This window comes from Oryza brachyantha, chromosome 3 (genome assembly GCF_000231095.2).
Source record: "Oryza brachyantha chromosome 3, ObraRS2, whole genome shotgun sequence".
In the NCBI taxonomy this organism is placed as follows: domain Eukaryota; kingdom Viridiplantae; phylum Streptophyta; class Magnoliopsida; order Poales; family Poaceae; genus Oryza; species Oryza brachyantha.
The window spans coordinates 3,409,500-3,422,545 of record NC_023165.2 but is presented as its reverse complement, the minus strand read 5'-3'; the positions used below and the strand labels follow the sequence as shown (position 1 = coordinate 3,422,545).

The 13,046-nt window shown below is 39.2% G+C and overlaps 2 protein-coding genes across 5 annotated transcripts; both read right to left on the bottom strand.

Annotated features, from left to right (window-relative positions):
* Nucleotides 1–1,596: 1,596 nt before the first annotated feature.
* LOC102707100 (E3 ubiquitin-protein ligase SPL2) lies at nt 1,597–5,872 on the bottom strand. 2 transcript variants are annotated; one of them, XM_006649429.2, is made up of 8 exons: nt 5,788–5,872; nt 5,033–5,138; nt 4,388–4,810; nt 2,843–2,944; nt 2,596–2,760; nt 2,384–2,505; nt 2,064–2,183; nt 1,597–1,912 (listed from the first exon to the last, which is right to left on the bottom strand). In XM_006649429.2, exons 3-8 carry the CDS (start codon nt 4,709–4,711, stop codon nt 1,621–1,623), a joined length of 1,125 nt encoding a protein of 374 aa, XP_006649492.1. In that variant the 5' UTR covers nt 4,712–4,810; nt 5,033–5,138; nt 5,788–5,872; the 3' UTR covers nt 1,597–1,620. The 2 variants fall into 2 exon arrangements, with proteins under 2 accessions (XP_006649492.1, XP_015690254.1); XM_015834768.1 differs by having other exon boundaries at nt 5,033–5,141; nt 5,788–5,848.
* A 2,859-nt stretch (nt 5,873–8,731) lies between these two features.
* LOC102706542 lies at nt 8,732–12,239 on the bottom strand. 3 transcript variants are annotated; one of them, XM_015834218.2, is made up of 9 exons: nt 11,859–12,239; nt 10,947–11,226; nt 10,515–10,567; nt 10,352–10,388; nt 10,093–10,158; nt 9,757–9,855; nt 9,511–9,664; nt 9,050–9,126; nt 8,732–8,969 (listed from the first exon to the last, which is right to left on the bottom strand). In XM_015834218.2, exons 1-9 carry the CDS (start codon nt 11,963–11,965, stop codon nt 8,907–8,909), a joined length of 936 nt encoding a protein of 311 aa, XP_015689704.1. In that variant the 5' UTR covers nt 11,966–12,239; the 3' UTR covers nt 8,732–8,906. The 3 variants fall into 3 exon arrangements, with proteins under 3 accessions (XP_015689704.1, XP_006649491.1, XP_015689705.1); XM_006649428.3 differs by having other exon boundaries at nt 10,947–11,211; nt 11,859–12,238; XM_015834219.2 differs by lacking the exon at nt 11,859–12,239 and adding an exon at nt 11,639–11,801 and having other exon boundaries at nt 10,947–11,211.
* Nucleotides 12,240–13,046: the final 807 nt, after the last annotated feature.

Sequence of the window (13,046 nt, the reverse complement as noted above, 5' to 3'; positions counted from 1 at the left end):
ACGTAGCGTTAAAGTGTATATGAAATCAATTCCACATAATCTATGCTGTTTCATGTTAAATTTCATATCTTTAGCCATCTTATAGTCATATAATAAAAATATATACATTTAATCTAAGCAATATCTTAGGGGATGTAGCGCATACGCTGCTCGGGGAATTAGGGAAGAGGCATTGATTTAGACCCTGTTTGGATCATAGGGATTTTTTGTAAGTCACTGTCAAATTGAATGTTTAGACACTAATTTGAAGTATTAAAATATAGACTATTAATAAAACCCACCTCATACTCTTGACTATTTCGCGAGACGAATCTATTGAGCCTAATTAGCCCATGATTAGCGAATGTGATGCTACAGTAAACATTTGCTAATCGTGGCTTAATTAGGCTTAAAAAATTTGTCTAATGAAATAGCATTTATTTATGTAATTAGTTTTTTTATCAGTCTATATTTAATACTCCTAATTAACGTCCAAACATCCGATGTGACAAGGGACTTAAAAAAATCCCTGGTTCCAAACAGCCACTTAGTAGTAGTACAGGGCAGATGAAGACATGGATACAATTGCGGTTTTCAATCGAGACAGATAAATGAGTCGTAGAATTTGTCCCGTAAGATAATAGATAATGAGTCATATTAGTTTATGCATTACATGGTAACACAAATTAAATAAAAGTTATATATGTTTTGATCTCATCTTATATAAGACTTTAATTATAAAAAACCAAATAAAAAAATAAAAACATTTGCGTTCTTCGTGCATGCACGACCACTAACACAGAGATGCTTAAATCTCAGAGCATGATGGTAATTAATTGACAAAAAATTTTACATCAATAATCATATGTTTACTAGAGTGGTTACAGTATAAGAGATTTCTTAGGCCATGTTTCTTTCAGCTTAGGATTATTATAATCTAGATTACTGAGTTAGATTACTGAATAAGCCGTGAGTTGTTTCTTTTCTAGATTATTAGAGCCTAGATTATTGGGTTTGTAAGTCTAAAAGAAAGAGTAGGGTGACATGATGGGTAATTTTTTATCCAATAATTAAAAAAAGCTCACCTAAACGAACTTATTAGATTATAATAAGCTATACTCTAGATTATATACTTCAATTTATCTTTCTACTTCAATTTGTCTGTTTCTTTCGGCTTATTCCCAAGCCGAAAGAAATATGGTCTTAGTCGTTGCTTGTTGAGAAGATGCGAGATTGATCTGTTGGATCAAGACGAGGAGATTAGGAGATTATGGCTTCTTAAGTTGTTTCTAACTGATCAGTGAATACACTGTAGGATTAATAGTCATACACAATTAGTCATAAATATTACATGTGTATTTATAGACACATGCACATTCATATATATATATATATAAAATAATTATATACTTAAGAAATATATATATTTATATTTTATAGGAAGTTTTCAATATATAATAAGAAATTTGTTTATGCATGGCGGTGGAAATATAGAGTCGTTCTAGGTCATTCGATTGGTATAGTTGATTCTAGATCATTGGATTTATACTGTGAGACAATGAGCCACGAGTCAACCGTTGGTGCACTGTATGAGAGATTAGTAGTCCCTCCAAAAGCTTAAAAGGAAACTTTCCGTGTACCTCAATTGTTGTATATCCTTATCATGTATCGAATGTCTTGCCGACACATAGGGCACAATGGATCGAACTGGCGTTCCACAATCAGTGCGCATTTGCAACAACAGACAAGGTGACCACAAGGAATAAAAGCTGCTCTTCTTTTTTTCCTTAAGCATATAACACATAATTGCCCATCTCCCATTTCACCAGCCTCTTCATCACTAGACTGATCATCTGTAACATCATCGGTAGTTTGTCGAAATACCTCTTGGGCTTGCCTTGCCTCCCTCCGCTCTTTGATCTTCTTCCAGCTCCTGCAGCAGTACAACATCAAGTAAAATAGCTAAAAAAGAAAGCAAGATAACATGAAGCATCAAAGTGTAAATTATCCTCAGAACTAAATCACTAATCGAGTACTAACTAATAAAAATCTTTAGAAATGGCAAAAATGTCACAGTTCGATACCTGTAAGTCGCAAATCCCAGTAAGCAAACTGACATTGTTCCAAGAACAACAGTAGCCCAGAAGAGTGTTTGAGCACGAGAAGACAACTCAACTTCCATCTCATCCTTGGTGAGCTCAGACCTGAAGGTAAAGCGTTATGAAAAAGCAGCAGAACTCAACCAAAAGAATATCTTGATATGCATGTCCTACTTAAGTTAACCAATCTTAGACATATAAATTATAAACTACGAATGTTCTAGGAATCCTGGTGTACTGGTGTCTGGCATCAGTAAAAGAAAGAAAAAAATATGATAACATATGACAAACAATGCCGCTCTTACAAGAAAAAAGGTATCTCTGGACACGAGCTGATCCCAACACTTGCTCTATGCGGTCGACAAAACCCTATTGCTGTAATCTCCTTTCCTATAGGAAGTATCTTTTCCTCATCCAACAGTGCAACCTATAGAATAAATAATAGCATAGCTCAAGATAGATATCCCTGTAATGATATTGCAAACTACAAAATTATGTCCAATAGTCAAGAACTTACCGGGTAGCCATTGCCAACAATAGTCTGAAACAATGTGTATGGAGTTGACTCGACTGGGATAAGTTTATGATACACAGATGTAAGAGGTAATGGTTGCATTGCCCTGTCTAAATTCACATGGACTATTCCAGTCATGTTTTGAGGATCTACAAGAACAAATGGAACCTTGCAAAAGGAAAGGTATGGTTAACATTTGAAGCCAAAATTATTCTAACAAAAACCAGCTTACGAAGTATAGATAGTATACCCATCTAAACGATGTTGTAATTTGTTCCTTCAAAGATTTGAAAAAGAGAGCATGCAGATCAAAGGTCCATCCAAAGATGCCTCTCCATTCACTGAACAAGCACTGGATAAGGACATCAGCACATAACACTAGTTAGAGAAATCTATACAGAAAGAAGAACAGGGACACAACTATAAAGGCACAACGGAAAAAAAATGACAACGTTTGGGGATGTAAATATCGTAGCACATTTGTATTCATAGGTACTACTGTGATAAACATCTAAAAGATGTCGTGTAATCTGTTCCTTCAAAGATTTTAAAAAAGAGAGCATGCAGATCAAAGGTCCATCCAGAGATGCCTCTCCATTCACTGAACAAGCACCAGATAAGGACATCAACACATAACACCAGTTAGAGAAATCTATACAGAAAGAAGAACAGGTACACAACTGTAAAGGCACAAGGAAAAAAAGATGACAAAGTTTGGGGATGTAAATGTTGCATATTTGTATTCATAGGTATTACCGTGGTAACAAAAGAAGGGAACTGGCAATTCCATGTCTATTCCATTCGTGTGCATAATATGTTGAGAAGTATCTTTGCAGTTTGCACCACACTACAAAAGTATATAGCCCATTGGTTTTTCTGAAGTTTGCAACTAAATCAGTAACTAGTACCTCTCTTCAGGACAGATTGTACAGAAATTATAGGCAACCCAGACCATAACCCCAGTTTTTTATGCCACAATAACAACAAATAACAAAATCGTAAACATCTTTACACAAAGGCCTTGTTTTCTTCAATTTATTCCTAATCCTTATTTTCTTCTAAAACCATATATTATGAATTCATCATACTTGAATTATAATGAACCGATGCCATCAAAAGTCAATATTGCTGCATTTTACCAGTAATTATGGGATTGAACTCTCATAAGATCTAAATCCATGGAAGCATAGCAGTATTATAGGTGATTAATGTTGCAGCCAGTAGGCGTCTCGCAACCAGATAACTCATATACGGCACAAATCATCTAATTTCCAATGCAACAGAACCATACACTATTTTGTGTATATTAATAATCAACATTGCCAGAGTTTTCAAAACAGTTGTCACTCAAAACTCAGAATTGAACATAAACAGACTGGCAAGGAAACTGCCAGCATCTTCCGTTCCCCAAACTATCCAATTCAGCAGAAGAGACTGCCAAATCTCATATCGCTTACCTTCCTACTCGACAGCTCCTAGAAGCTACACACACACACACACAGAGAGAGACAGAGCAGATAACAGCATAACTTCATGTAATCAAATTCTCCAAGATTTCTACGATTTGAGATCCCTATCTAAAGCAATACAGCACATGAAAACATGAAACCAAACAAGCTTCACGGCCACATAGAATTCCAATGCCTAAACACGCCTACCACAGTAATCAGTACCTTCAACATGTGCATGAGTTTAAGATTGAAAACTACAACCTAACTAAGCATCCGTACCGCCTATAGCATAAACCCTGGTTCCAAGCACAGGATAGAAGATAATTTTTCATCGCGCAACTCACCATCTGGGTGTGCTTGGCTATGACGCAGTGCTCGCCGGAGCCTGGGGGAACGAGGAGCTTGCCCTGGGGGGCGGCACGGACGTGGCCACGCACCGCTGCGAGGACTGGCTCGTCGCCCTCACCGTATTCCACGAGGAAAGAGCGGATATCAGATATGGCGACTGCCGGAGCGGCGACGATGCGCCGTAGCTGACCTGACACGGCCAGGTACTTCACCCACGAGGCGACGGCGATGGTGGCAGTGCCCAGGCCGAGCACCGCCCCATCCAGAGCAGCGGCGACGCGGGCCAGCGCCATGGCTGTCTCTCTGTCACGCGCCGACATAGCTGGGTTCGATCGGGTCACCGGCGATGCGTCGGTAACCTTGCCTTTTCGTTGCTGTGTGCTGTTTGTGGCAAATTTGGGTCCGAGCTGTAGACAACCCTGTAGAAAAAAAGTTGATAGAGATGAACAAATTAACCATCTATCTGTGCTAATGAAAAGTCAGACAAATCATTTATTCATTTGTGAAGCAAATTAATTTAATGGAAGAAGTCTAAGCCAGCCAGCCTATGTAATAGTAGTTATTATATGCTTAGCATGTCTACTGCATTAAGAAATCAGTCTTAAGTTTGCACATAAGAGGAAAAAAGGAGTGCAACATACCGTCTTTTCACTGGAAACAGCTTTACATCCAAGATTTCTCTTCCCTATACAGAATAACACCAGGGGAAGGATGTATCCAGGCCTTCAAAGCACTTAATCACAGGCACTGCTATACAAAATATAGGCAATACATTTATTATACATCTGAGGAGGACAACCACTACACCATCATGAACAGAAAGATCTCTCTGTTCCGGAATAGATTCCAGAATTAAAGTATTAGAAAAAAATCTGAGTTTTAGCGATGTTTTTTACAATGGCAGACAAATCACACTAAATGCTTGCTCATTAATATACTGTCTGCGTTTCTCCCTCATTTTATTTCCAGTTCAACATTACAAAGCACAGAAAATATTTATAGTTACAATTAGCATTTGAAAAGAATTGGACAAACAAATTTGGTTATCTACTTGAGCGGCTGTATATCCTCAAAACATCTGATTCCAGCAGCAGTCTAGAGCACCGCATAGTAAATGTTTGCATATAGCATATGTATATCATCAAAACTGGCAAATATCATTAAAAAATTAAAATATATATATATCTCCAGCCCCGGCCGGCGTTTGCCGGCGTGGCCCATCGACCACCGCGGCTGGCAGCCCCCCGCGCGCCCCCGGCCGTCGATGGCCGCCGCGCTGGATCCGGCCGCCGGGAGAGAGAGGACTGGACCTGGCCGGGAGAGAGAGAGAGAGAGAGGGCGGAGAGGACAAGGGCGGAGAGGACAAGGAAGGAGAGGGGGTGGCGAGAACCCGGACCTGGAGGAAGCCGGAGCCGCCCAGCCGTTCGCCTGAGTCCCTCGGTGTGTTCTGGAGACGGGAGGAGAAGAGAGGAGAATACGATGCAGTGCTCTCAACCCCCCCTGGCGGTGTCATGAACCGTCCAGAATCCAGATTGGTTACGTTACTTCCCAGCAATCCGATCATCTTAAGATAAAATCTCTGATTTCATTGGTGTTATGCGACTAGGAGTACTATTCATGGTTAATAACCTCATTATATCATCAGGTCTCTAATTTCTTTTTTTAAAAAAAGTCAGGTCTATAGTGGGAACCTTCTCAACGACTCTACCGGATGATTGTATCGGTGAAAAATAATAAAAATTTATGGATAAACTTTTATTATATATATATATATATGAAAATTAGATCATACTACCAGGTGTAGCTACTCCCTGCACGTCCATGATAAAAATATTTTTATAACTATTTCTGCTTCCAACCAACAGAAAATATAGCAACTATTAAATCTCATGTAAATGATACTATCTACATGTATAGAGTTTGTACTTTTCGTTGGGGAGAATATATATATATATATATATATATATATATATATATATATATTATCGATTTTAAAGGAAAGACAGGAAAATAAACTTCAGTATGAAAACTCTAAAATCAACTCTAAATTTAAGAACAAAAAAATTAATTTTTGGTTTATAAACATAAGCGGGAGCGAAAAATAATGTACAAGTGTCATGCTTGGAGGAGGGTTTAGAGAACTTGCTTGGACAGTGTTTGTAATACAATCTTAATGGGGTTTCATTCTCAGTGAATAAAGTATCGTATAAGAAACTCGAATGATATATCATTGGAGTTATGAAGAGAGATATAATAGGTTTATCTAGATAGAATTGGATATACTCTCTTTTAAAAACTTAAAAATGATTCCACACTCGTATTAGACACAAAAGTCTCATTTCATCCAAGGATGTGCATTAGGTGTTGTAAGATACCACAAAATTACACCGTGCATTGTGGGAGGATGTTTTATTTCATCACCTCAAAACACTCAACATGACGTGGCACTGTTGAAAACAACAAAATAAAACCGTTCATCGCCTCCATTACGAATAGCCTTGGATTATAGAAGCTATTTATACATTTTTTTGTGTGCAACAGCGTGACTATGATGTGGTAAACTTCACACTGCAATGTAACACATGCTTGGTGTTTTGCAAACGGTGCCAAGATGCAGTATATAATATTCATTTACTTAGAGAAACGAGAGAATAGACCAATAAATTTTCGCTGTATTCACAAGTAATATGTATAGAGTATGATAAAAGAAACCTGGTAAAAGCTCTTAGATGCATAACATTCCAGGGCATCAGAATGATATAGGTTAACCCCTCGTTAGTTCAAAAGTTACAAAGCATTTCTCACTATCTTGGTATCTAATCCATCTAAAATATAGTGCACAAACTTGATTTACTCGTCATCATCATGTATTTATGTGACATATCAGAAGCCCTAAATCTACATAAGTCGAATCGGATGGTCCATCAGACTCGCCTCATCCCAAAGACTCGAAAACCGCATACTCTCTTCTCCCACCATTGTCGCCTCATCCATACCCCTCTCCTTCACCTGCGTTCCCAAACCCTAGTCACCACATCCTCTACACCTTCCCTCTGCCGCCGCCGGCGGGTGCCACTACCTCCTCTATGCCAGGAGCGCCGCCTCATCCCTACCACTCTCCTCCAGTTGCCTCCTCTAACCCTAGCATCACCCCTGATCTCAATTGTTGCAATCGCCGTTATTCGCCGATCCTTTTACCACATCATGAATCCCTTCCCCGGTGACCCCATTGCGGTCATCCCCTTAAACATCCATGGCGAGGGATCGAAGTTGATGCCCTCCACTGGAGAGGATGGTCATCCAGTGAAGCAACTTCCTCTCCAGTGGATGGCCATCCTAAACCATTGGCATCCGGATTACTAATCCTCACATGTACAAAATGAGTGTTGCAGATTACACGGCTCAGGCTAACTGAATAGCTGATGCCAAAGGCTCGAGTTAATTTTCTGAGGATGTGAGAATCAGTAATTGATTATATATACTAACTAGAAGTGCATATAAGAATGCTTAATGATTATTTATGCAACATTTCAGTAATCCGGAAGAAGTTGATTTGTCACTGAACAAGGTAGGAAAACAAATTCTTGGATTGGATATGGAGAAAATTCTTGTTTCTGAAGTCCACGTGGAAATAGTTCCACAAGGAAAAAGTTGTCCGCCAAACCATTTTACTCAACATGTAATGACCTTCCTTCTTCTTTAAATGAACATTCATGTTAAAATTTCAAGTATATTGTTATCTTACATGTATGATGTGCAGGTTTAGGATTCTAACATGGTACGACTAATAAAATTACATTACATAGTTACTGCAGTTTGTGAAGGAAGATCTATTTAATAAAAATGTCTTCATTTTATCATCGCGTGCTCATTTGTTCTCCTGGTGTCAAACCGAATTGGAAGTCATCGGATCTAAAATGAACATGAAGCTATCGAGATTCTAGAGATGAGCGATAAGATGTAGGGTCTAAAATAGAAACATAGGTTTTTCCTACAAGTTTGGAAAGGAGAATACAAGGGATCGAAGATTGAGTGATCTTTGAGTGGGTTGTGAGCCTGTGAGCAATCGACGTGATGCGACGCAAGCAATTGGATAGCAGGCGAGTGATAAAAAAAATGGGTAGAAATGTTATTGATTTTTAAATAGTAGAGAAATGATTATATGTGATTATTGATTGTCTTGGTCGAATATTTTTAGACAATGACATTTTTGCACTTTATCCTAAATGGATTTGATATATGACCTGAATTGAACTAGAGCTCAATTGGATAGATAGTAACAAAATTAATATGACTAAAATGTAATTTAATAATTTATGAACAAAAATATTTTGTATGACATTAATTTAATTGGGGTGTTTCTATGAAATTTAATTTGACTAAATATATTATGCACATTACTGGTACATGATGGTAAACATATTCCTGACACTGTCCCGCTTTCCAAATAACAAGGACTAGTGGCATTTCATCTGCACAGGGAGATGGGATCAAAACTCCATCGTATTAAAAATCCTATGAACCGAAGGAGAGTAAGCATAGATCTGATGAGTGGCAGGCACCATCGAAGTCAACCATCTACAAATACACAGTATAAGCGTGCATCCACATGTATATTTTTTTTAGAAGTATAGCAAAACAAGATGGTATGCATATACCCTGAATCCTATCTGATCATAGAGCCTCCGAGCTGGTAGATTATCCTTGTGCACATGAATATAAACATCTTCAGCACCTAAAGCAGGGTTGAAGATGTCAGTGGATGGGTCAGTATTATCTGGTATTCCCTCCATTCTAAAATATAAGATGTAATTACTTTTTCTATAATTACTTTTTTTCTATTTCCCATAATATAATACATGCATATAAGTATGCATTAACTAGCACATCTCTTTCCTCTAAATTTAATTTATTTTAAATTCTTCACTATCAAAACATCTAACCATATAACATGCACATATATATGCACCAAGGTAATCTAAACAATGAGATGGTTATAATTTTTTTCTTGATCTTTGTGTTAGTAGAATTTACGCCTTATATTTTAAAACGGATGGAGTACATATCTACTACAAAATAACATTGCATAATTTCTAGAAACAACAACTTATTGCTTTACCATTGACTCTTGCAGCATCTATGGCCAATAACAGCATATTGCTCGCGATCCCTTGACGCCGTGCATATTTAGCAACACAAACATTTGTCAGATATCCAAACTTTGGCTGATCCGGCTGATATATTCTACAATGATATGATGACTTCCCAGGCTCCTGTAAAGAACTTTGAGATGTAACTTTCCATAACATAAATAAACAGAAGTTATATAGAAAAACATGGGTGCTATACTACTATTTTTCCATACCGCAGGAAATGTCTCCCCGTGAAAAGGATGCCTTATACAGACATCCAGGGTGCCAACGACGCTATTCAGCACAGTTCGTTTGAGGTCATCATTTTTTACCTGCCATATTACACCAGAGACTGAGATTTTCAACTGTGAAATATAAGAAAACTGTTGGTGAAGCAGCTTTAAGTCAGTTCTACTTTAGAAAAACTTGTCAACACTTCACTTGTTGGTTGTGGTAGCCATTTTGGCATGTTTGGACCCCTTGCAAGTATTTCCTATGAACTAACATGCTGGATCCAAGGCATAATAATAAATTTGATAGCCAAAATGCAGAGAGCTTTTGTATTGTACCGCAACAAAACAAATATACTTCTCTCCTTGAAGCTTGCTACATCGCTTCTTTAATGCATGAAATTCCTGCAAAAGGATATCCAACAATGACACACAAATGTCAAACCACAACATGAAGTATTGACTATTGAATGATCATTCGATGGAAAATTAATTGGACGTTTTGACAGTGTCAATTTAAGCAGAGCTATCTGGGGACAAGCCATCCCAATTGCCTTCAAGCAGGCATAAACTAGTGACCAACTGATTACCCGTGTACCTGTGATGCAAACTTCCTCTTGAAGCTTTCAACATAGCTGGAGCAGAAATGATGATAAAGAAATGTTAACCATTAACCACAAGGATAGCACTAATCCTATGTGAACAGCAATACAAAGAAAAGATGAGGATGCACAAAATTTGCTTGCAAATTAAACACTAACCGATCACTTGACTGATCTTCATAGCGATTCTCTGCTCTCAACCATGCAGCAATCTATCAAGGCGATGGTACAAGGGAATGTTATACATTGATGTTAAAGTTAATATTACAATTTCATAATACAAACTAAAAGGTGAGGGTAAAGGACTAGGAACATAAATTTTAGTAGGAATCCCATGTTAGGAGCCAATATAGTATACAATACAAAAGTGCATGGAACATATAAATGATATCTACGTGTCTCATGACATCTTATCAGCAATATTAACATGCAAAACAAAAGGTATATATAGGACCATGGTATTACCATATAATAGTACCAATCAGAATACCACAAAATACATGTACAGGCTATGTCAGCAAAAATTGGAGAATTGTAGTGTACTTGAAGAGTCAACGGTCTTATATTCTTTACAGATGACAAGAAAAATACCCAGTATTCCTCATCAATTATAGCCTCCCGAGCAACATAGCAGCCAAAAAATCTTTTGTATTTGCAATCACTTTCCTCAACTGAGGGTCGAAGACGATTGAAACGAAGATCAGATGGTGCTGATTGGAAAGATGTGGGAACCACCGAAATTGGATTGGGTAAGCTTGATGAAAGCCCAGGGGGAGAGGCTCTTCTAGCAACACTGAGGCTATCGGTGACCATTTCATCTTTGCCACCATTTGTTGAAGCCACAGGTTCATCTTTCCTGGGGAAAAAATTGCTGATTTTGTATTAAAGAAACAATGAGGAAGATGCACTGACAGTGCATAAATTCATGCTATGTAAGAGTTACTCCACATGTTTCTGATTGCCCAATGGTATCTATATGTAAGAGTTACTAGCAAACCAAAATGTTCCAAATTGTGCATCAACGAAGGTGTCTTTGGATCAAACCTTCCAAAATTCCTCACAGCAAGTCATAACATCACAAAATACAAAGTAGCAATCATCACTGCTACCCAGTACAAAGAGAGGAGTTTATTGCATTTATTCTAACTAAATGTGTACCATAAATAGTTGTGCGGTCTAAAACTGCAATATATACAATCAATAAATACCCCCCACAAAGAACCGGCACAACAAGACTACAAGACCGTGATCCTACATTGAACTAATTGGTCAGTCTTTCTTGCCTTGAATATAACTTGCAAAAAGCAATCTAACAAGTCACCATTCAATAACACCCATAAGCCTTCTTAGTAGGTTCTTCCCTTCGCCAGTTTCCCCTAGTTCACAATCAGCAACGGATGAACGCAATTCCTGTAAAAACAAAGACCCCCGGGGGGCCATCGCACCGGACTGACCCCAACGCAAACAAAGGCAGGAAAAACAAAATCGAACCAGAGAGCTCACATAGGCGAGGCCGCGAGACGCCGGTGGAGGACTCCCCGCCCACGGAGCCCTCGCCCCGCGCCGGCCAGCGACGGCGGCGGCGGCTTCACGACGGAGCCGGTCGCCATGCCCCCCGCGGCGACCCCTGGCCCCAACACCCCCTAGCCCGCTAGGAGAGGCGAGACGGCAGCGCAATCGGTGGCGGGGCGGAACCGGAGCAGCGGCGGCGGCGGCCAATGATGAGCTCCTCCGCGTGGGCGTGCCGCTTCCGGCTTCCGGCGTGGTGGCTTGGTCTGCCGCCTGTCTCGCGTCGCGTCTCTCCTCCGCTATCCGTTTCGCTTGTTTCTGTGGGCCTGACGGGTGGGCCCCACTCTACAGCCACGTCCAATCACGGTGGCCACACGGGTTGGATTTGGACCATTCGACGACGCGATTGGATTTTGGCCATCATATGAAGGAGAGCGGCGTACGGCGTACCGCGTAGAACGTGACAGAAGAAAGCGTTGCGTTCATGTTCATGTTGCTGGTGTTATCCCGCTGATGCGATGGCCGATCGGTAGGCTGTACCACATGGGTTTACGGAAACATCCAGGATGGCGATACGTACGTAGGCTGTGGCCGCGTTCTTTCACCCGATGGCAATTGGACCCACGCTCTGGGGCCTAACGGGTTAACGGGTTTTGTACCTAATAGATACGGGTACGGACGAAGATTTATATCTATAAGTTTATGGGTACGTATAAAGCTATGAATTGTGTACGGGTTTTAGATTTAATCCTTGGTTACATATTGGGTCCCAAAAATTAAGTGACGCTTTTAAATATTAAACATAAAACTGTTTACTGTCCAGTATTATAAGCAAGTGGCATCAGAATATTGTTGAGGCATAATTATCTGTTTGTGTCGATATGATTAGATGACTGAATGTTAGAATTCGTCAAGCTTAGTTTTACTTGCTTATTATTTTACCTTTTTCAATTTCATGTTGCTATATTAATCAATTGGCTATGTTTATTTGCTTATTCCTATAATTAAATATTGAGAAACCTTAATATACTCATGAAGATGTCTCGATTAAGATATCTTTTATTTGACATAGATTCATCGGTGGTACCCATTGGGTTTCGGGTACCCATCGGTTATGGCTACGGGTTTAGTTTTGGTTTACGGATATGGGTTTACCTTACTGTCATGAGTTTTGTGATGGGT